Source organism: Hydra vulgaris, chromosome 02 (assembly GCF_038396675.1).
Source record: "Hydra vulgaris chromosome 02, alternate assembly HydraT2T_AEP".
NCBI lineage: Eukaryota > Metazoa > Cnidaria > Hydrozoa > Anthoathecata > Hydridae > Hydra > Hydra vulgaris.
Genome location: NC_088921.1, coordinates 51,517,003 through 51,543,541, shown reverse-complemented (window position 1 = coordinate 51,543,541; position 26,539 = coordinate 51,517,003). Strand labels below are relative to the sequence as shown.

Sequence of the window (26,539 nt, the reverse complement as noted above, 5' to 3'; positions counted from 1 at the left end):
TATATATATATATATATATATATATATATATATATATATATATATATATATATATATATATATAGATCTATAGTTTGTTGGCTTTGGGAAGAGCGGAAGGAAAAAAGTGATTCTTACGCCAACATATACGTCACTTTTAATTACTTTTAACTTTCGTCCAACATTTCCGTGTTGGACGAAAGTAAAAACCATTAATTTAATTACAAATTAATCGTTTTTTAAAAAAACCACAAAAACGCAAATTTAATTGACCAGAATGTTTTAAAAACATTGTGAATGTTTTTAACAATATAAACAATGTTTTTTTTTTATTTTTTTTAATAAAATGTTTTTATTTTTATTTTTTTTAATAAAATGTTTTTATTTTTATTTTTTTTACTGTAAATCATGCGCGGAGTGTTGCTACATCGACTATCTTATAGCCTGACTCGCAAGGGAGTGCTGCTACATCGACTGACAAATAGCCTGACTCGCAAGGGAGTGCTGCTACATCGACTGACAAATAGCCTGACTCGCAAGGGAGTGCTGCTATATCGACTGACAAATAGCCTGACCCGCAAGGGAGTGCTGCTACATCGACTAAGGGTTTGGTTGGGGCAGGCAGTCTATCATTATTAAAAAAAAAAAAATTCCGGTCTTGCATTTTAATTTTTACTTTTTGTCAACAAAATATCGAAAAAACTTTCGGACAACATCTAAGGGTTGTATATATATATATATATATATATATATATATATATATATATATATATTATATATATATGTATGTATATTTTTTAAAATTGGCATGACATCAAATATAACTACAAAATATATATATATATATATATATATATATATATATATATATATATGTATGTACTTATAAATATAATAAAAAAATATATATTTAATATAATAACATAAATATAAAAGCCCAAAATAGCTTTTAGAAGAGAAAAAGGGAATCACGTAAAACCACCTCATATACTTTTTATTTTATTTTGAAATATGTTTCATGTGTGGTGACTAATGGAAAAAAACTTGTCTTCAATTACAATTGGATTATTTTTTGCAAAATTTTTATTTTTGTGTACTTATATACAGTGGCGGATCTACAGTACGGCAGATTAGGCGGCCGCCTAAGTATTGTATTATAATTAAAGTGTACCTTACTTTACATTTTTGAAACTTCAGAATTTTTTATTCTTTACGGTTGCACAAAGTTGGCAAACAACAAGGTTGCAAACCGCGGAAATGAGCGATAGTGTTAAAAACTATGATTAGGCGAGTGGCTTTTTTATGCATAACGAGAAACAAATTTCGCCTATTATGAGGCTTAAAAAGTTTGGAAATTATAAAAATTAGCCTGATCGGGTTAAAATTTGGCCGGTTGGGTTTTAGTTTAGACATAAATAGTCTGGAAATAAATAAAATATGGTTGCTTAAATTAAAATTTGGTCGATTGGGTTATAACTTAGGCATAAATAGTCAGGAAATAAAAATAAATCTGTCAGATTAGGTTAGGGTTTTTGCTCTTGGAATTTCTAAATTAAGATGTCTAATATTTTTGATAATGTACGAATTGCTTTAGAAAGAAGCGATATAGTAACTCTTGAGGAGATTAACAAGAAGTTGACCCTTGAAGTTGATTCTCTATGTTTTTTAACTCAAGAAAACTTGCATTTATTAATTAATCAAGTTCATCTAAAGCGAAATATCTGCGCAGAAGCATACTTAAGCAAAAATGCAAAATCGAATAAACTTGTACCTATTCTGTAAGTTATTATTTGCTTATACTACAAATTAAATAACTTAATGTAAATAAAGCAATACTGCTTTTTTTACATTAAGTTAATCAGAGGTTTTAATATGCACAGCATGTTGTTTATATTTTGCTAACAAAGCATAAGGTAATTTTACAGATTATAAATTAATGTTTCAATCTGAACTATAAATCAATTGCAAAAGCTACTTTGTGGCTTTATTATTACGGATTTCCTGATATTTATATATATATATATATATATATATATATATATATATATATATATATATATATATATATATATATATATATATATATATATATATATATATATATATATATATATCAAGAAATCTGTAATATTAAAGCCTCATATATATATGTAAGTATTGTAATTTTTAATTGTAAAAGTAAGATTTTAAATTCATTTTAGATCAACTTCATCTGGTAACTGTCTCTACTGCTCAGTATCATTAGTTATTGTAGGAAATAATTTATTAGTTGATATTTTAAGGGTTCTGACCTCAATGGAATTGTTTATTAATGCTGATTTTTATTCAAAACATCCAATATTTAATGATATAATTAACAGTGGTAAATATAATTTTTTTTCTTATGATAACATTTTAAAGATGACATTGTCTAAAATTGTTGTTGATCAAGATATCACTAAAAATAAACAATGTGTTTGGTCCGAAGCAATTAATAACTGCTTTGAAAATCAATGGTCATCTTTTATGTGTATCTTAGGCCTTTCATCTGTTGTCAATTCACAAATTTTTTGTCATTATCCTGAATTTGGACTTGATCGGTTTTTTTTTGCATTTAACAGATTAATAAAACCAAGGGTTAACAAGTTGAAGCCAACAAGAAACAAAGTAATAAATATAATGTTCTGTCGGATAGGTATGTTACCATCAGGGTTTGCTTTTACACCCAATCATTTTGTACCGCTTGTTGTTTATGATTTTAAAGAGTCACGTAAAAGAAATTTTATTTCTTTTATGATGCCAGCCAAATTAATAAAATTTGATGAAACTCCAACAAAGGAAAAAAAGCAACTGTTTTTGAATTTTTTATCTTCTAAAGGAGCTACTAAACTTTCAACAATATCTGAATTAGATTTGTCTGCCAAAGATAGTTTCAGTGGTGATACCATTAAATGTTTGATTGTACCTAATGTTGAAAGCTCAATTGACTTTGTTAATAAATCTTTTGACGAGTTTGATGTTGCAAATTTTCAAGAACAACGAAGAGAGTTACAATGTAACAAAATGCTGTTTTGTCAAAAAATTCTTCATTTAGTAAAGAATGTGTTTATCCCAGATAATTCTTTCAATTTTCCACAAGGCAAAAACAATAGAAAGTTTTCAATGAAATGGCTAGAGACATTTTCTTGGCTTTGTTATTCTCAAAAATTAAATGGTGGATTTTGCTTGCCATGTGTATTATTTGGAGATGATTTTCCAACAAAGAATTACAAGGTTTCAGTGTTGTTTAAAGAACCACTGAAAAATTTTAATGATGCTTTCCCAGCCTTAAAACGCCATTGTGATCCGAACATGAATGGTTTGCATTCTCAAACGCAAAGCCTTTTTAATGATGTTATGAGGCAAGCTGCTGGTGATACAAAACCTATTTATGATATCATAGATCAAAACACCCTTGCAAAGATATCTGAGAATAAAAAAAAACTTGGGCCGATAATTGATACTATTATTTTATGTGGCCGTCAAGGACTTGCTCTAAGAGGTCATAATGATGACTCTCAGTATCACTCAGAAGTTGGGCAATAAAGTACCTCTTGTAATGTTGGAAACTTCATGGAGATTCTTAATTATCGTGTTAGAGGCAGTGATACTGAATTAGAAAATCATCTTAAAAACCACAAGAAAAATGCATCATATCTTTCAAAAACTATGCAGAATGAAATAATATGCTGTTGTGGTGAGATAATTTCCGATAAAATTGTTTCCAATATAAAGACTGCCAAATTTTTTTCTATTTTATCAGATGAAGCCATTGATGTTTCAAACAAATCACAAATGTCTTTAGTGTTGCGTTATGTTGACAGTGGTAATAACATTGTTGAAGACTTTGTTAAATTTATACACAACGACAATGGTTTAGATGGGGAAAGATTATCTGTTAACATTTTAGACACCATCGCATCCCTAGGTTTAGATATTACTAATTGTCAAGGCCAAGGTTATGATGGTGCTGGAGCTGTAGCTGGAACAAAAAAGGGAGTTGCTGCACGAATTTTAAAGTTAAACAACAAGGCTTTATACACTCATTGTTTTAGCCATCGATTGAATCTAGTTGTGTGTAATTCTTGCGAAGTTCAATTTCTCTGTAATGCAATGAACCACATAAAAGAGGTTTATTATTATTTTAATCTTTCTATTAAAAGAAATTCTATCCTTGAGACAATGGTTTCAGAACGCTGTCCTGATAAAAAAAACAAAAATCTAAGAAATGTTTGTCAAACTAGGTGGCTTGAAAGAATAGATGGATTAGACACATTTCAGGAGTTGTATGTTCCAATAGTTTATTCCCTTGAAGCCATAAGCAATGACAGAAATAAGTTTGGGGCATACTCCCAAACAGCTACATCTTTATTTAAATTGATTACCACCTTTGAATTTATTGTTTCTTTGGTTGTGACTAGAGCTGTTTTTGATGAAACACATGTAGTTACTAAAATGTTACAATCTAGCAGTTTAGATATTCAAACCTGTATAGATCTTATTTTTTACTTGACTAATAGAATTACGACTATTAAAAACAAAATTGATAGTTTTCATGATAAGTGTTATCTTGATGCCATAGTTATTGCTGAACAAATTGGGGTTGATGAATGTCGAAGAAGAGCTGTTGGGAGGCAAATCCAATGCGATAATCATCCAGCAGAGAATACATCAAAATATTTTAAACGCGTTTTAACCATCCCTGTAGTTGATCACTTAGATTTAGCTCTTTCTGATAGGTTTTGCAATAACAATATAACCTTGTTCCATGGCTTGAGTATTATCCCTGATAAAATAATTTCTTTGCTAAATGGTCCATCAGTAAAAAATAATTGGAGGGAGAGCTTTAAGATTTTTTCAGATTTTTTTTCTGAAGATTTGCCAAATCCATTAACTTTAGAGCAGAGTGTGGTCTTTGGGAGATATACTGGACTACCACTAATTATCCCATTCCAAACAATGTGTCTGATACTCTAAAGTCAATTTCATGTATTAAAACTTTTGCCAATATTTTTGTTTGTTTGCAGTTATTAGCAACTTCACATGTGACAACATGTTCTTGTGAAAGATCTATTTCAAATCTTCGCAGATTGAAAACCTGGTCAAGATCAACTATGTCTGGAGATCGTTTGAATGGTTTAGCATTGATGTATACACATAGAGACATAGTTCCAGATACTCAAGAAGTTATTAAAAAATTAGTGCAAAGAAATGGTAATCGTAAGTTAAGCCTTTCGTGAGAACACGAACGCTTCAGTGATTCAGAGTTTGTATAAACTTTACTTGTATATATGTATGTATATATATATATATATATATATATATATATATATATATATATATATATATATATATATATATATATATATATATATATATATATATATATATATATATATATATATATATATATATATATGTATGTATATATATATATATATGTGTGTATATATATATATATATATATATATATATATATATATATATATATATATATATATATATATATGTATATATATATATATATATATATATATATGTATATATATATATATATATATATATATATATATATATATGTTATATTAAATATTAATTGTTATATTTAATTTAAAAAATTGTCTTTAATTATAAAGCTCTTGGTTTTCTTTTCATTTTGCAACTTAATGAATAGTTTAAAAAGGTAAATAGTTTTATAAGCAGAATAATTAAAGTTCCATTAAATCCATTATTTGACTGTAGAAAAATATCTTTGGTCATATGTGAATAATGATATTAGTAATCCTCAAAATTGGCTAAAAATCGGCAAATATAAAAATACCATTGTTAGCGCTGATGCTATATGATGCGCTGAAGGTAGCGCTGATTTTAATCTCAACATCACTGAGATTATTATAATTAAAATTACTAAAGAAATTGCGTTCTTATTTTTATAAAAGGATGCTTCGCCAAGTCTCAATGACTTCAAAAAAAATCTTTTCAAATTATGCAAATAGGGTGGTCCCATAGGAGGAGCGTTGCATTGCTTTGGTAGCTCCCGACACCTGGGAAATGGAAACTTTTTAAAAATATGAATCCGAGTGAATAGGGAAGGGGAGTTTACGAATAATTAATGGAGGAGGGATAGTATTTATTTGGTATCTGGGAGGAATTTGGTTATGGAGCTTGGGGGTGGTCATTTTTTCAAAAAAAAATTGCTAAAGGAGAAATAAATCCTAGATCCGCCCCTGAAATAGGCAATTAAAAGTGATAATAACGATTAAAAAGTTATTAAAAAATTGTTTTGTATTCATGTATGTTACATATCAGTGAAAACCGGGGTGGATAAAACGTGTTTATTCTTAATTTTAAAATCCCCAAAATCTTGGTTCTTGCATCACTGAGTTTTATTTTGAGCTGCAGTGTTGTCATTTTAATATACAAAACACTGGTAAAAGAATTTATTCATTTTTTAAATTGTTTTATATAAGTAAAATTTAATTGTGTTAAGTTAAATTTTCTTATTATTTTAATAGTCGCATGTAAACATATTCTAGTGAATTAGTCCCACCAAAAAAAATTGCTCATCTGTTCGAATGAGTAAATTTATTTTAATTATTTAATTTGTGATAGAGATTTTTATTTAAAATCGATCATGTTACGGTCATCGAGCACGACCCAATGCATCGAGCAAGTCATACTAAATGGACCACCTAAAATTCGGCACTTTTTCCTAGAGATTCTATAAACAAAATAGTTCGTGCCTCCGATTTTTACAAAACTTCTCTCAACGGAAAAAAGATCAACAGAGACTGGCTTCCCAGCAAACATTTAGTGGATTTGAGGTGGATTTAGTAGATTTGAGGTAGACCTATATAAGCATTTTTGAGCGGTTATGTAGAGTTTTGCTTAATTACATTAAGTAACCGATGAGCAAAACTACAGTGGACCGCTCAAAAGGCCTATGTAGATTCACTGAAATTCCGCTATTGAATGCTGGGTTATTTGGAGTAGAACTGCCAAAGCTTTCGTTTATTTTCCCTGCTCTATTTTTGACAAAAGCAAAATTTTAACCCTGGATTTCAATGCTTCCTCTTATGTGGAATAGCGGAATAAAAATTAATTGATGAAAACTAGGAGAAAATTTGAAAGCCACCAGTTTAATGCACAGAAATCACTACATCGTCTGGAAATCAGCTTTTGAAACCTTAAAAAATTAAACTGTAATCAATTCAGAACTTAAAAAGTTAATAAGAAATGAGGCACCTAAGTGTTATGAAATTATACGCTGTGTCCTTTACGTCCTTCTCCATTTAGCTTCAAGAAATTTAAGTTTTTGAAATGTGTTTAAAGTTTATATTCATAAATCATTTATAATGTTGCTTAGAATATTATTCTAGATGTAATCTTTATTTCAATGTTATGCTATATTTGTGTAGGTTGCTGGACGAGGATAATAATGGTAATTTTTTTAGCCACTTATGAGCTTTTGGAGAAACGCAGTATGACACTCCAGTAACATCTAGAAGAAGTTTCTTAACAACAAAAACAAGGAACAAGGATGCAAGCGCACTATTGAGCTGGAGAACTCAAAATGAGGTCATTATGGCGTGTGTGGGGAAATTTTTTTCGCTGCTATGGTCAAAGAAATCCACACAGCCATTCATTTTTCCGTTGTTGGCGATGAAACTCCTTATGTAGTTCATACAGAACAAACCTTTTTTTCTTCAATTTGTCCGCCTAGAATCTGACAACCTTTGGATAATAAAGGAACGTTTTATAAAGGTAGAATATCTGGAGAGAAAAAAGAGTTTTGACATTGCAAAGCTAATTGTAAACGTTTTTAATCAAAGTCAAATGGTTTAAAGAACTGTATAGACCAGGGCTATGGTGATGAGGCTAACATGTCCAGTGTGTATAGAGGAGTGTAGGCCATCATTTTTGATTGGAGAATTTTTTCTCGAGAAAATTACCTTATAGCCTCAATTTAGCTGGCGTTCATTCTGCGGAATTCTCTACTGTAGTCAAGAACTATTTTGGCAATATCCAATTGTTTTACAACCTTTTTAGTGGTAGCTTTATGCGCTGAAAAATTTTGCGTGAGGCAAGGGGAGTGCCCTTCGACAAAAGTCTCAAACAAGATGGAGGCACGCATAAAGCTGTGCGGCCAATGTCGAAACGACCAAAAGAAGTACTGAAGTCTGCAATTTCTTAAAGAACTTGATCTAGAAGATCATTAACTGGCTTTATTAAGGCACTCAAAAAGTGAATTCAATCATTTGAATTTATTGTCTTTACTTCTTTCTGATTCAAAGCTCTCCTATGCATCAACGAGGTCTCTTTCTCCTTCCAATGATAAAGAAACACTTTGTCTGAAGAAAGTAAAGCCCGTGGCAAATCTCTACCTAAATGATGTAAAAGTGGAAGACTTGATTAAAGAAATTCGTCATCTAAATGTTCTCAAGTAATCAAGTTCTTTAAGACAAATAGAATCTTTTTTCTAACGGAATCTACCAGAAAGGTCTTTAGTCAATGTTTCCTTCCATCTGCATTTCTGATATCAGTGGCTGAAGAATAGCTTTTTACTTTCAGTAAGCTTGCTTTCAACAAATCCAAATTTCGATCAGCTATGACTGAAGAATGGTTTACTAACCTTATGGTGATTTCAATTGAAAACGATCTCGCCAAGATTTTAATGTAAGAAAATTTAATCTCTAGTTTCGCAATGAAGAAAGCCTGCAAAGTGAAATTAGTGTGATCTAAATAGTCTTCATAATTTACATTATTTTGCTAAAATATATAATTCCATTAATTTTAACTTAACTTGTTTTTTTGTTTTATCATATACAATCAAGTTCAAGTTCAATATCGAGTGTTGTTATGTGTAACGATGCTTAATACAATATGGCAGCTGAAAATTGGTCTCAACTGGTTTCATTTCTAATTCTTTGTACATTTTACTTTTATAAACTTAGTTGGAATGTTTAAACTATCTAACTACCAGTCCTGCATTCAATGTCAGACTTTTTTAATTATTGTCATTTACTCTCAAAATAAAGCACTGCATTTTTATAGTTTGAATAAATTAGTTGACAACATTTGAGCATTCAAAGTTTTGTAACTTCATAAAAAAAATCCTATAGAGCTACGTCGCTCTGTTCTCTCAGCTATGTTCTTTGTTGGTAATTGAAAACGGTCATATGCTTGTACCTTTTCAATTGAAATCAATATTCTAGCTGTCATTTGAGTCATTTTAACTTGTATCTTCTTTATCAATGACTTCTTCCCGCAAATCAGCCGATTCATTAACCAGGTTTATTAAATTAGCTTATTTCTTATTTTAGTTCCTTCAACTAGTTCAATTTTATTAATGTCTCAAAAGTAAAATTAAAACTTATTGAGTCTTGTGCACGTGAGAAGCCCCCACCAACCAAAAGCTTTAGGCAACTTATGTTTAGTTATGTATTTGTTTTAGTTTGGAATAATAAAATTATGCCTTTGGCATAATTTTATTATTCCATGGTGGAATGTTTGGTCACTAACTAAACAAAAAAAGCAACCAGATATTAGATTATCAGAACTTCTTGGAAATGACAAAGATTTTCTCTTCTTTTCAGAAGAATGTAGAAGAAAATATGAATATATCATTTATTCCTGTTTAATGAAGCAAATCTTCATTAAACAGGAAGAAACAATTGAAAACAATTATCTTGAAAACAATTGTCAACAAACAGCTCAACTTTAATAGTTTATGTGAAAAACTTTGTTAACTTTATTAAAACTTTATTAACGGTATTAAAACTTAAAAACAGTTTAAATTTAGAATAAAACTATTATTTAAGCTGCTCAAGCATTATGTATGTTACTTTTATATATTTTATTTTATGTTATAATTATACGTACATTATATTTATACATACATTATATTTTAGGTTTTAAAGATTGGGTTTCAACACTATATGTGAACGGAACAGACAGAGTAGAACGACGTAAAAATGTGAAGCAAATATGTAAAGAAGCACCAGACGAGGAAAAAAATAATAATGAAATTACTTTAACTTGAAAGTTTTTATGGCATGCATTCATACCAAAATTTTCCAGTACCAATCCATTAATTGCAAAAGCTCAAGACAGAACTAAAGTAGAAAAAATATTTATCATTGGGAACAAATAAGTCTTTAATTGTAAATCATTTCCGTCTCAAACCCTGAACAACCCTGTCAAATAATAGTGGTCCTCACGAACCAATCAACTAGAAACAAAGTTCTTAAACAAGCCTCCACTTTTTAACGCTTCGCCAACAACAGAGTAGATTACATTTTTCTATTCATTAACCCTGATATGACTTTATATAAATAAAATCAGGCATACCTTCTCGAATGCAAAAAACACAACCCCGCTCTTCCCAATGGGCACACGGACATCCATTGTACGTTCAAGGACGTCCAAAATGGTCCATTTAGACGTCCAAAATGGTCCATTTGGACGTCCAAAATGGATGTCCGTTAGACGTACCAAATGCAACGACTTTCATCCGTCCATTTTGTACCTATAAAGTACGTCAAAGGATGTCCAAAGCAGTCCATTCGGAGGTCCGCAATAGACGCTTTTGAACGTATTACGAATGTCTAAATTTTGTCCGTTTCAGCGTTTAGTTTTATTCAGCGTATTCTCATACCGACTCCATTTCTAGCAATTATAAAAAATGGAGTCTTGATATAAGTAAGAAAGTCTTTTTTTTCCCCACAATGCCTAAATTTAATATACACGTGCTTTTGGGATTCAACACGAGTGGCAGCCCTCATTAGGATAATAATAAGGTTACTTCATAAATGATTAAATCCAAGTATGTGTGTCCAGTATTGACACAAATAATTACAAAAAAATAAAAAGAGTAATGCTTTTGACAATATTAATATATAAATACAATCTAGCAAAAACATTATTTTTTTAGCTCGTTTTAATGTTGCCAATAGCACCCTTGACGTTGCTTGCATCATAACTAATTTTGTCACCAACAGTAGTATCTAAAGAAATAATATTTATCATAAAACATATTTATCTGTCAATCATAGAGCATGTTTTAAAAAACTTAAAATAAACAATTAGATTTAAAAGCAAAGTAATGAAACTTTGTTTTTTAATTTGATTTCCAAAACACGGCTGTTTCAAGGTGGAAATTCTTATTTTATTTTCAAATTATAAACTTAAGAAGGGGTGGTACTAAAACTTTTACAACTTTTGAAATATTACAGATAATTTTCTTCTGTAAAAAGAATGTAAACAGCAATAAATTGTTTTATCTTTTAACATTAAATAAAGTATCAAAGGTTTCTTTGATTTTGAATAAACGCGCAGAAATTACGATCTTAGCTGATTTTGAAAAGTTTAATCTTACTTTTTAGCAAAAATAATCAAAAAATATATATTTCTGTTGTTTAACACATGATATAAACATTCTTAGACCATTTTTAAAGCAAAAATTTTTACTTTAACCTAATGTGAATTGATAGAGGGATTAATAAAGTCAGACAACAAATTCTTCAAAAATTAAGAAAAATGCTTTTTTTTTTTAAAAAAAAAAAAAAAAAAAAGAAGTTTGAATGGAAATTAAATATATTTATCAATAATAAAGATATTAAAGACATATTTGAAAAATATTTAAGTATGTGAAAATAATATGATAAAGTTGATAAGCTTTATAAAAACCAAAATAAAACTAGAGTGTAATTTTGTAACGCATTTAAGGTTACGTGACATAATATACGTCACTGCTTCAAATAATCAAATATTCACGCAAAAAACTAAACATGCCAAGTTTGAAAACATATTTGATAACATAGCTAGAGGTGCAGAAAATAATTTTTTGATTTTCTTTTTTATAAAAGGTTGAAGTATTACTAATTCTGCAGAGTTTTCAAAAATATTGTTTTTTACTCAAAACGAATAAATCCATTAAAAACTAACTTTTTATATAAAATATTGTAAAGTTTATGGAAATCTAGATAGAACAGACATTCATTAATAATTGTTCCAAATTTCAACCATCTACCATATAGCTATGTTATCAAATCTTAATTGGCCTATGACAGGTTATCCGCAATATTCCCAAAAATCAGAAAAGTGGTCTTAAATTATTACCATCATTTTTACAACTTTTACTTCTATTCCGTTTAATGCAAATATTTATTTAACAAGGAAAGATAGATCTTTCATACTTTTTTAATTAGAAGATGAAAGCATTTATAGAAAAAAAAATACTATTATTTTAAAGTTGTTGAATTTTATACTTTTTATGCGGAAATTGTTGTTTTTTTTTGTGTTGTTTTTTTTGCTAAATTCGGACGTAATGCCCAATTTTACGTTGCGTGAAACAGCCGTGAAAAAGTCAAACAACTAAAAGACATCCACAATAAAAGTTTATATTATAAGACTTATTATTGGTTTTGGAACGTCATACATAAAAAAAACTAAATTAAAATAAAAAAACGGCCGCAAATATATGTGCAAATAATGAATAGGAGAAAATGAGCAATTTACTACTGTTTCACGTTCTGGTATTTACTGTTAACAAAAATGTTTCAGTCTTATGCACAGTGGGCCAGGTGGTGGACAAAACCTAAAAAATAAATATTTATTATATTCAAAAACATATATTAAAACGTATTTGTAATATTCTAATTTAGAGTTTTGAAAATTGTTTTTTTATTTTAAAAGCGTGAAATTTTTTTTTTTATACATAGCTATAATAAACAGTAACTTTTAAAATTTTATAAGCTTACGGAATTAGTTTATATATTTAAAATATTTAACAGTAAAGCTTTTCGAAAAAAAATCTAAAGTAAAGGTCAGTCTTTATTATACACTTATAATCTGGCTTTAAAATAACGAGGTGAACTTTTAACATTTGTCACTTTTATTTTGTACAAAAACTGTCATATAATTTAGGGAACCTACGAGAATCTATATTAAATACTTGAACTAGTAAATTTAATATGTATACAACCAATTTGAACTAAATACATTGCTCCTAAGTTCCCCTTTTGGGTTTCTTAAACATTTTAAAACAATGACTTGTAACTTATGTTATTTGCTTGAAATCAACTTTTATTTCTTGTAAACAAAAATACATGTTATTTTGTTTGTTATTTAATTCAATACAAATTGCACTGTTTACTTCAAAAATTTTTTGCTTTTTTGTTTAGTAATAAAATAAAAATTGGTGACATTTACGGACTTTTACAACAAAATAAACTAGTTCCTAATGATATACCATACTTTTCATTGAAATTAACTGTTCTCGTTTCTGCAGATATTAAACTAGAGGATTCTGAGTGAAAAACTTTATAAAATTATAATGTAAAAAGTTAATAGCTGCAAACAATGATAAAACTCATTTTGAGAGAAGTAATAAAAATTGGCCAGCTCAAGATTTTCAATACACCTACGGTACATTAAATGCCACATCATCAGTTAATGAAGTTGGGAAACCATGTGGCTCTTTTGAAAAGCTTGAAACAGAACAAAAATAATAAGCCTAAGAATGTTAGTAATATTTTATTTAGCCATAAATTACTTTATGCAGTAAAATTAAAACTAAGAAGTGAGTTTACGCAAGAAACTGGCACAAATATTTCTGAAATTTGAAATAAAAACCCAATTAAACCTGCTTAGATATATTCACGTGATGAAACTTTATCATTAACTATTAATGGTGATACATCAAAATCAACATACCAGCTTCTAAGAAATGGTGCTGAAAAAAAGGCTGCCACATATTCTTTATATAATAGTGTATAAGATCTTCAAAAGCTAAATGCTATCCCAAGAACATTCAAATAGATGGCTAGTCAGTACAAATATCGCTAAAAAATCATCTAAAACATACTCTTAAAAAGCTATGTGATATACAAGCTACTGTGGTAATCACAATGCTAAGGAATTAACTAAACTAACGTTAAATGCGAGGCTGGTTTTGATGGTGCTATAGGATATAGTGTTTACAAACAGGTAAGTTAAATTGAAAATAGTGACGTATGAAGAGTTCATGTTGATTATTTGTATAGTACCTTTAGAACTCAGTAGACTTTATAATAATAAAAACGTTGTAATATCATTCACCCAGAATCTGCGGCCAATATATTAAAAATAAAAGTAATACATTATTATATATAAAGATTATAAATAATCTACAGAGACTTATTCAAAACGTCGTGAACATGTAATAATATCAATAATAGAGTTTGAAATCTGTTCACTTATTTATATTTTTTATTTATTCCTATATATCTATTTATATATTTCAAATCGGTTATATAATAATATCGATAATAGAGTTTCAAATCTAGTGATGAATTTTCATTTTTTCCGAAGTAAGTGCGCATTTTTATTTTTAAAGTTTGTTGCATCAATTTTTACTTTAAGTTTATTCCACCAGAAGAGTTTTTTATACATGATTTGAAATTAAAAAAATTTAAATCCGCGTTTTTAAAGTTTTATAAAGTTTGTTAAATAATTTTTTAGTATTGGCAACTATTTAACTAAAATTTATAATAAAAGTAAATATATCTTAATAAAAAGTGATTCTTTGGACATATAAAGGGTTTTAGTGGGAAAAAAAAGATCAAAATAATATATATATATATATATATATATATATATATATATATATATATATATATATATATATATATATATATATATATATATATATATATATATATACAACTATTATTTTATTATTATTTTCACTAAAATTTTTACACATTCAGATATCACTCTTCAGCAATAATAAAAATTGGAATATAGATTATTGTCTAAGTGAGTGAACATTAGAAGTTTCTTGATTTTCTTGCATTTGAACTTGGTTTTAAAATATTTTCAATAATATTGAATCTCTCAAATGAACTTATTGGGTTTTTTGTTCCATATTGTCATCATTCAAAATAAAATCAACCCAGTAAACACAGATTTGTTCAGAATTGGTCAATATTTAGTCAATATCGGTAGAAAAATATTTAAAACGTTTAGCGACCTATTATTGACGAGAAATCAACGCTTGATTTGAAATGTATATCACACTTTTTTATATACATTTACTAATCGTCGATCTAACGTTTAAAATATCGACTTACATTAGTCAATATTGTAAACCTTTAATCGACCTTAATTAAGTGTAAACATTTATAGATATAAAATCTACGCTTTAAATCTTTTAACATACGCTCATTAAACGTCGATCAAACCTTTACAATATTGACTAATATAAGTCGCTATCCTGAACGTTTGAACGACGTTTAATAAACGTTTATTATATTATAATATAGCCATTGGTCAGAAGACTCACATAACAGCGGTCACCCGGTTTAAATTGGCATAATTAAAACGAAATAGAAAACTTATTAAAAAATTATTTTTTATTGACTAAATAATTAAATTAGACTTAAATGCGTTTTCAAGATTCACTTCCTTACAACAACTGAAAGCAAAACGACTGATAAATAAATAATAAACGAGTGTCGGTTGCGCTATTTTAATTTATGGAAATTAAAAAGCTCTTATCGCGACAATCTACTTTCCTAAATGCCAACAAATCAACGGACTCCGATGTTTTAGAAATTATTGATGGCGACATTGACACAGTTAAAAAATATGAGTTGCTGGTCTCTTGTTATGAAAGTCGTGTTGCAAGAACTTTTTTCGTACGTTTTATAAACAGTTTAAATTCATTTTATAAACGCTATTATGATTCTGTAACAGTAGGTATTCATCTTTGCATTAATCAAGAGGTTTAGTAACTAAATATTTATTTTCTTATTTTGGATGCATTTTAGCTTGATTTAGTTACATTTGCTAAAGAAAATTGGTGGAACAGAGATGGTAAAAACCACTGCATATGTTATGTCGCAAAGTTACTAATTTTTTATTGCTAAAAAAAACATGGGTGGTACAGGAAATTTGGGAAACTTCCATTGAGAAAATTTTTTATATGTAAAGTCGTTCTGTGTAATTCCAGTTTTGATTTATGAATTTACATTTAAAATGCTAAATATTTTACCCTAGTTTTTTTGTGTTACAAATCCGACGATCAGGATACGAATATAGAAGATGATGTTGAACAGGTTCTAGGAAGATTTTGATAATGCATAAACCAGAGAAAATAGTGATCCAAAATATTTGCTTATGAGTTTATTAATTTTATTAGTAATCTTTGACTTAATCAATGTGTAAACTTTTAAACACTTTATATACGTATAATAATCCTATAATAGACGTCTAAAATACGTTTGAATATAGACGTTTCATGGACGTTTGTTCTAAACGTTAATCTGAATTTCATTCTGAACGGATATATATATATATATATATATATATATATATATATATATATATATATATACATATGTGCATATATATATATATATATACATATATATATATATATATATATATATATATATATATATATATATATATATATGTATATATATATATATATATATATATATATATATATATATATATATATATATATACATATATATATATATATATATATATATATATATATATATATATATATATATGTATATATATATGCATATATGTATATATATATATATATATATATATATACATATATATATATATATATATATATATATATATATATGTATATATATATGCATATATGTATATATATATATATATATATATATACATATATATATATATATATATATATATATATATATATATATATATATGCATATATATATATATGCATATATGTATATATATATATATATATCTATATATATATATATATATATATATATATGTATATATATATATATATATATATGTATATATATATATATATATATATATATATATATATATATATATATATATATATATATATATATATAATATATATGTTACTGTCACCCGCAGTATCAGGAATTAGCTATACGAATCTGAACAAGCACTAAAAAATAGCGGATACAAAAACTACTCCCTCAAATATCAGATTAAACAAAAAATATCCCAGAAAAATCGTAAACGCAATATCATATGGTTCTAACCTCCCATTTAATAAAAACGTCTCCACAAATGTTGCAAAAATGTTCTTGTATTTACTAGAAAAAAACTTCCCTAAGACACACAAACTTCACAAAATCTTAAACAGAAACACTGTAAAGGTAAGCTACAGTTGCACTGAAAATATAGAAAAAATTATAAAAAACCACAACAAAAAAATTATCTTCCCTAGAATTGAAAATAATGATCCAAAATGCAACTGTCGAAACAAAGCAGAATGCCCCCTGAATGGTAAGTGCAAATCAACAAATATTATATATAAATGCATTATCGCAGCAAAAAACCAACCCAGCAAAGTTTATATAGGATAAACGGAAGGTGAGTGGAAAACCAGATACAACAACCACAAATCATCATTCAACAATATTAAATACAAAAATTCGACCGCCCTATCAAACTATGTCTGGGATTTAAAAAACAATTTTAATGAAACCCCTATGCTAACATGGTCTGTTCTCAAATCAGTACCCCCCTACTCAAATATTTCCAAAAGATGCCCACTATGTCTGTATGAGAAATTTACTATTATATCATATCCAAAACCTGAAGAACTGTTAAATAAGACAACCGAAATTACATCAAAGTGCCGCCACGAAAATAAATTCTTATTAAAAAATTACAAAGCTCGCTACAAACCTGACTAACAACTATAAATAAAAATAACAATACTAATCTGCTCCATATATCTCTAGGCTAACTAATATATTACTCACATACACCGCTTTTGTAATATATTTCATAATATTATGTATATTTTTATATCAATTTTAATTCTTATTATCTTATTTTTATTTTATTATTTTTTAATACACAAATAATACACATTAGCACATAAAAAATATTTTAAACAACATTAAACATATAACTATTTCACAATTATTAGCCAACTATAAACAAATTAATAATATTATTAACCTAACTACCAATCAATTTCCGTCCCGTAACGATCTAAAATACAAATATAAACCGTAACGTCCACTAAACAAATCGTAGCAAAATTAAACTTTTACTACTTGCCTGATGATTGTGATAACACATGAAACTCAGAGTTGCAATACTAAATTATATTATAAACATTAGCATTTAGCTAATTCCTGGTACTGCGGGTAACAGTAACATATATATTATATAGCTCTAGTTTATCTATTGAGCACTCTTTCAAGTATACAATATTATACATGATAATATAAAGATATTTTCTTTATTCATATATATACACTTACGTATATATATATATATATATATATATATATATATATATATATATATATATATATATATATATATATATATATATATATATATATATATATAGTGAAGAACCCAGAGTTTATTTGGGGATACTGCTTTTTTTTCGGCAACGTTGGGGGAGGGGGCGATGTTTTAGACTTCTTCCCCCACCCACCTCTTTTCTCTCCGTCCCGCATTTATAACACAGGTCAACAAAAAAATTTTTTTTTTCTGGTGCCGAGCAAACAATTTGTTTTTTGTATAGCATTTCTCATTTTGATTTCAAATATGCAACTCTTTTTTTACCATCAGGTCAAGTTGTAAAGATATTAAGGTTCAAATCTTAAGTATTTAGGGTAAAGTCCCTAATATTGTCGAAAAAAAAGTTATTCAAAAGTATGTCAACCTGGGTCTCAAAAGAAGCGTATTTTCATAGAGATTTTAAAAATGTTATTCATTTGTAATAAAAATAAGTATTTTGTGTATTTTTGGTGAAAAACATTTTGTTGACTTTTTTTTAAGAGTCTTTAGCATTTTTCTACATAATTTTTTTGTCAATAAATTTTAAGGAAAAATATTTATGTTTTCTAAAATTTCTATGAAAATACGCTTCTTTTGAGACCCAGGTTGACATACTTTTGAATAACTTTTTTTTCGACAATATTAGGGACTTTACCCTAAATACTTAAGATTTGAACCTTAATATCTTTACAACTTGACCTGATGGTAAAAAAAGAGTTGCATATTTGAAATCAAAATGAGAAATGCTATACAAAAAACAAATTGTTTGCTCGGCACCAGAAAAAAATATTTTTTTTGTTGACCTGTGTAATAGATAAGAAGATGATTTAAAGGCATTTTTTTGAATACATGAATTTAATGATTTTCTATTAAACACTGCGTAGTTATCATAATTAAAGTTAACCAATCACATTCCATATTTAACAAAAATTGTCCAATGATATTGTTTCAAAACGTTATAAACTATTGCAAATAAAATATGGAAGTTTAAGAAATTCGTAAACAATATTTAGAGTTAATTTATTGTTATTTTTTTGTTGTGCTTTTGAACAAGTAATAATAAATTTCTAGATTAGAACTTAACTAATAAATTTCTAAATAAGAATTTGGTAGTATTTTTGCCGGATTTACAAAAAGAAGTTTTATATTTCTATATTTGCTTTTAAATCCGACAAAAATACTCCAACACAAAATAAAATCCGACAAAACTACTCCAACACAAAATAAAATCCTGGAGGGATTTCATAAGTTCCTGGCCGAGATAACAGTTTTAAAGAACGTAACTAACCTATAGCTGAACAGGCAAGCAAAAAATAAGGTTCAAATAGGTAGTAGAGATTAAGGTAGAGAGTCTAAAACTTTGATATTTATACCTATAATTGAGCAAGAAACAATTACTTTGCCTTAATCGTGATTTTTGTTTTAATTAACTTCTTGACTGATCAAATAGTTGTTAAAAACTTATCTAACAAACTTTTCTTTTATTAATCTATTTCGATTACAACTCTCAAAGCTTATTGATTACGCTTTAAAATTTTCCATTTTTTTGCAAAAGCGTCATTTTGACTTGGTTCTGTAATAAATATACTACAAAGACTGTGACGCGATTTTAATTCATTTTTGGCTTTGTTCCCCTCCAGCTAAGTATTATATCTCCTTGATTCGAAGAACTACGCGGAAAAAAACATAAGAATTTGACAAACGTATTTACTATTATTTTAATTTTAAAGATTTGATTTAAATATTTGCAAATCTGTTAATTTACTAAAGATTAATAATTTATAAGTGATTTTAAGGCGCCTTTTAAATTAGAGATAGTTAAAGAAGAGATAATTACGGTAAATATAATTTACAAAATTTTATATTTTTTTGATTAAAAAACATATTATATTTTAAAAGATATATTGTATTTTAAAAATATGTTTTTTAATCATTAAGTATAACTTAAAAAGTTATGTTTAATAAATAAGTTACATTTACTATGAGTTATTTTAAACAGAACTTAATAAAACTTTTATTAAGTTATCGTAATCGTTATTTTTATTATTATAAAAGTCTAAATGAAAAAAACAAAACTTGGTGAAAAAGTTTACGTTTGGTTTTTTCGTTTTCCTCGCGTAATGCTAAAGATCAAAAGTTCTTTTATTTAAAAATTAAATTTGCGCGATAGTTATTAAGACTATACATTTATTATCAATAGCAGTTTACTTTTAATTGCCAAAAAACTAAAGTAAACTTTACTTTGAATAGATATTTTAAAATCGTTTTATCTTTCGAAAATGCAAATTTTTTATACATTCCATCGTTATATAATTTCGCAACGAGTTTTTAAAATTAATTTCTTAACAACATTTTTATATAACTAACGTTCAGTTAGTAATCGAAAAACAGCTCCGTCAAGTAAATACGTAATAAAGCTATTTCTTTTTAATTCAGTTTATTGACCAATAGAAAAAAGAAGTATCTATAATAAACTGAAAATTATTTATATACTTCTGCATTTAAAACTAAAAAAATTTTTTTTCTATTTTTAATAAGAAAAGCAAAAGAAAAATTAAAAAGTTAAAAATAATTTTTAAGCGCTTTTTTTTGGCCACCCATACCGCGGTACTAAAACAGGTCTGGACTCGTCCTGATATATAGATATATATATATATATATAAATATATATATATATATATATATATATATATATATATATATATATATATATATATATATATATATATATATATATATATATATGTATATATATATGTATGTATATATATATATATATTTTGTAAAATACATTTTAAAGCTGTTTAAATATATATATACTTGTATATATATTTATATATATATATATATATATATATATATATATATATATTTATATAAATATATAGATATGTAAATATTTATAAAAATATATATAAATATTTATAAATATATACAGCGGTGGCCAAAAATTAAAGACCACTCTTTTTTTTTCAAAATTTATTTTTAACCTTAGTATAATTTTATTTTGGAAAAAGGTATCAAAAAAAAAAAAACATTTTTAGAAAGAATTTTTATTGTATTTTATATTTATTATAAAAGAATTTATAATTTTTTTACAAAATAATGTTAAAAAGTTAAAAAACTGACTATTAAAAAATATAAATGGGAAAGAAAATTGGACAAAATTTCAAGACCAGTTTCAAAAATATTTCAAAAAGCAATAAAAAAATAATTTAGAAACGTGTTGTTCCTCCATTTGTTTTCAAGCACTCTTGTACTCGTTCTGGCATTGAATTCATTAAAGTTTTGATTACTTCATCAGGCACATTTTTCAAATGATGAGAGATAGAAGATTTCAAATCTTCAAAATTGTAAAGTTGTTCTTTACCAAGCTTGTGATCAAGCCACGACAATAAATTCTCTATTGGATTCAAGTCTGGACTATTGGCAGGCCATAGAAGCACTTGAATTTTATTAGAATTGAACCAATCGCTAACAACATGCGCTTTATGACACGGCGCATTAACTTGCTGGAAAATAAATCCATCTTGCAACTACCATAAATAAATGCTAGGAATAAGCGAGTTTTCCAAAATTTCGATGTACCTTTCTTTGTTGAGTCTACCATCGAATAAATGAAAAACGCCAACTCCACAGGCACTCATACAGGCCCAAATGCCTATTGAACCACTGTCTTGTTTTGTTCGTTTCAAAATGCATGGTTCATCGAACCGTTCGTTTGGAAGTCTACGCAACATTACGCGTAGACTTCCAAAACGACCTTTTCTGTTGTCTACCTCAACGTTCATTTCATCACTAAAGACCACACAGCTCCACTGATCGTTTAATAAATTTTTATGTAGTTTGCACCACTCTTTCCTGGCAAATTTTTGTTTATATTTAAGCGTGGTTTTTTTGCAGCAACACGCCATAAATAATTTAAATTGTGGAGGACCCTTTGCACAGTTCTAGGGTTTGCTTTCAGACCATTTGACAGTGTCCATTTCGTAGACAAGACTGTAGATGATGCTTGTCTGTTTTCTTTCATTAATCTCACTAACGAGCGAACGTCACGGTCATTTGAAATTTTATTGCGTCCAGTCCTATGACGATCATAAATTGACCGGGTCTCTTTGTATCGTTGAATTATGTTAATAATGCAAGAGTGAGACCTTCCGAGCTTTTCTGCTATTTGTCTGATGCTATAGCCTTCTTTTTTTTAATACAAGAGCCGCGTCTCTGTTTTTTTCTTCGATCTTTGCACGCATTTTTGCAATATTTTTATATCCTTAAATAAATGTTTATTTGATATCAATACTTTTATATCCTTAAATAAATGTTTATTTGATATCGAAACTCAGGTTTCGACGTTTTATTTTATAGCCAACGTAATAAGCAATTAAGACAGTTAAAAAAAATAATGGATTATTATTTTTAATAAGTGCAAACTAAAGATTTGAAAGTGGTCGTTGAATTTTGTCCAATTTATTTAAAGAAGATTTATAAGTACTCATCAGTTTTTTAATAAGTTAAACGCTATTTAATAAGAATTAGATTAAAAAAATTATACCACTTTAATCCGTATGTTTTAATTAACAAGATATTAAAAAAAAAAAATTAATATGTCAATTAGAATCTTCTTAATTTTATTTTAATGATTAAGAAACCAACAAAAAAATGAGTGGTCTTTAATTTTTGGCCACCGCTGTATATATGTATATATATATATATATATATATATATATATATATATATATATATATATATATATATATATATATATATATATATATATATATATATATATATATATATATATATATAAATATATATATATATATATATATATATATATATATATATATATATATATATATATATATGTATATATATATATATATAAAAGAAACAATTATCTAATAAATTAATTATTAAAAATATATTACAACTACAACTATATTTACGTAAATCTCTACAACTTATAGTATAAAATATCTAATAAATTTATATTGCACACAAAATTGATATTGAAAATAAAATGTAGTTTTGTTATTAGAAGAAGTTCGAATTTATTGATTTCAATTTTATAATAAAATATTTAGCCTATTTGATTACCGTTTATAGTCTATATTTGTTGATTAAATTTATTAATCTAAATAAAAATATATTATTATAATGCTATATAGTTAAACCATAAGTTAATATTCTATAACTATAACTAAATAGTTATAGTTATAGAATAAGTTAAAAAATTGACAACTTTTAAACTATGATTTTTTTGTAAATATTTTATATTCACGCATGCGTAAAAGAAAGTACATTGAACGTCCGAAAACGTACCATTTTGGACTTGGACGAATGGACCTTAACGGTATGTACTATGGACGCCCAAGAACGTCCTGCACCCATTGGGTTAGTCCAGCTGCTACAACAATCAATGATATTCGAGGTAACACAGTAAAAGAAACAAAAAGACATCATTACCAAATTCGATTAAAAATTAACTAGCAACACCCACAACAACACATTTATCAATTCAACATATATTTCAATAAAATGTGCCATTCCACCTATACAAATCATTAACAAAATTTTGCAAAATAATTCTGAAAATGTAAACGGAACTATGATAAAAATTATTAATTGTGCATACTTCAATGCAAGATCACTTAAAATTTAAACTACAACATTTACATAATGTTCTCCAAAACTGCGATCTTGGTGTTATTCTCATCACGGAAATCTGATTTAAAAACAAAGCTCCAGACTCGCTTTTGATAAAATTGAAATGATTTTTAAATATTTTGACGTGATCGTAATTACAATGAAGGTGGCTCACTAATATTAGTGCAAAGAAACATTTATTCTGTACAAAATAATTTTGATATTCCTAAAGAACTTGTAGACACTGAAATATATAGACGTATGTGTCTCCTCTAGTCTCGAAAAGTTACGCATTTCATACAATTACCACAACCCCCCCCCCCCATCCTTCCTCCGTGTACTTTGAAAACCAAAACCTTATGGAAGATGGTATATATATAATTTCATGAACTTAAAATCATACTTGTATAGTATCAGGCAATTTTAATCTACCATTCATTGATTGGTCAATACTTATTAGTCTTGGCGGTTCTTGGCACGACTTGTTCATAGTAAACTGTAAAGTGAACGCCCTGACCCAATTGCTTTCAAACAGTACTCTATTAAACAATATTTTGGACCTTATATCAACCAATGATAAAAGAAATGTATACAACGTAGTAACTACAGCCACTTTCACCAGTACCTGTGACCATTGTACCATTTTCTTTAATTTCAATTTGCAAACCTTAAATAGAAGTAAAAAACCATCATTTCCAATTTCACAGTTTCCATAAGACCAACTATAAAAATATCAACAAAGATTTAATTAATGTAAACTGGTACAAATTAGCTGAGCAAGATAATAATGTTACATCATTCTGGCACGCTATATGTGACGTTTTGAACTTAAGTATTTTGTCACACGTACCAGTACTCTGTAAAAAAAGATAAAGTATTTAACTATTAAAAAACGTGTTCTATACCAAAAATAAAAAAAGAAATTTCAATTTTTACAATTTTACCACATACAAGGATTGCTATATTCACATATGTCACAAGAATCACGCCACACACAATTCTGAAATAACAAAAAATGCTGTATATGAAGAAATATATTGTCTATAAAGAAAATATCAACAAGTTTTAATAATTTTTCAGTTCAAAATCCGTCACCATTCTGTTACACCACTAGTAAGTCTTGATGGTTCCCTTTGTTTAGACGTTTGTAAAAAAACGCGTATTTTAAACAACTACTTTGCCTCTGTCTTCATCACTGACAATGGTATAAATCCTCCATTAGATTTTCCATTCCATCAATGTTTGAGTAACGCATTATTTACATATGATTCTGTCGTTTCATTGCTCCAAAAACTCCCAGCAAAGTTTTCCAAATCTCCGGATGGTTACTCTCCAACATTTTTAAAATCAGTTGCAACTACCATTGCCATTCCTCTTTCTATTTTGTTTGAAATATCAATGGCCACTATTACTATACCAAAAATTTGGAAACTAGCAATAATCTTTTAAATTTTTAAGAAAGGCCACCCTTCCCTACCAATCAACACACACCTATTTCAACGACCTGTTTGCAAAGTTATAGAATCAATGGTTGCTAAAAACTTAAAAAAACTATCTGTTAGTAAATAACTTTATTTCTCAACATCAATTTTGTTTTATAAATCGTAGATCCACATGCTCGCAAATGCTGGCAACTTTAAACAAATGGACCACTGCCATAAATAAGAAAAATATAGCTGACATCATCTATATTGATTTTGAAAAAGCATTTGACTTGGTAACTTATCCTAAACTAATATTCAAATTGCAACACTATGGTATTAAATGCGATCTGTTTCATTGGATTAAACACTTTGTAACTAATCGCTCTAAATGTGTGTGTTTTGGTACCTCATATTCGGAAAACATTTCAGTAAGAGTGGAATACCACAAGGAACTATATTAGGACCTATATTGTTCTTTATATTTATTAACAACATAGTTTACAGTACTGATGGAAGTTGTGGCATTAAGCTGCTTGCAGATGGTATTAAATTGTATCAATCTCGAAATGATTATAACAACATTTATCTTGTAAGCACTTTAAAAAAAAATCTCGGTATAGTCCAATGATTGGTAATCAATAATATTAACCAACAAACGTTTTCACTTATGATACGATATAATATACCTACTCATCCTAATTCATTAAACTCCGTTGCCAATATTGAAACTATTTATTCAATTCAGGATATAGGAATCACCATATCCTTTGATATAAAATTCTCTAATCACTGCTCTCGTGTATCAAGCATTGCACACTCTCGTATTTACTTACTTCTAAAACCCTTCATCTCTATCAGTTCTTAACTTTTTTTAAAAGCTTACAAAGTTTATGTGCGGCCTGTATTAAAATCTTGCATCTCAGTTTGGAGTCCTCGTCTTTTAAAAGATACAATTTGCATAAAAAAAGTTCAAAAATATTTTACCAGAATTGACTGCAAAAGATGTCATATTACATACACTGAATACTTGCTAATACTTATTTTCTTCCGAATCGAATCTCTTGAATATCGTAGAGTTAAATTTGATCTTAATATGACTTAAAAATGCACATAATCTTGTTGACTTATCTTTTTCGGAT

General features: G+C 27.4%; 1 protein-coding gene across 2 annotated transcripts; it reads left to right on the top strand.

Moving 5' to 3' along the window:
- The first annotated feature begins 1,084 nt into the window (after nucleotides 1–1,084).
- On the top strand, nucleotides 1,085–10,191 carry LOC136077021 (uncharacterized). 2 transcript variants are annotated; one of them, XM_065791316.1, is made up of 2 exons: nucleotides 1,085–1,757; nucleotides 2,181–3,543. In XM_065791316.1, exons 1-2 carry the CDS (start codon nucleotides 1,537–1,539, stop codon nucleotides 3,541–3,543), a joined length of 1,584 nt encoding a protein of 527 aa, XP_065647388.1. In that variant the 5' UTR covers nucleotides 1,085–1,536. The 2 variants fall into 2 exon arrangements, 1 of the variants encoding a protein (XP_065647388.1); XR_010636775.1 differs by lacking the exon at nucleotides 2,181–3,543 and adding an exon at nucleotides 9,909–10,191 and having other exon boundaries at nucleotides 1,621–1,757.
- The last annotated feature ends 16,348 nt before the right edge of the window (nucleotides 10,192–26,539 follow it).

Bases quoted from the DNA above. Each gene is read 5' to 3' on its own strand.
- LOC136077021 (XM_065791316.1), top strand. From the start codon at position 1,537: ATGTCTAATATTTTTGATAATGTACGAATTGCTTTAGAAAGAAGCGAT. The intron at 1,758-2,180 runs GTAAGTTATTAT...AATTCATTTTAG, and splicing joins AATAAACTTGTACCTATTCT to ATCAACTTCATCTGGTAACT.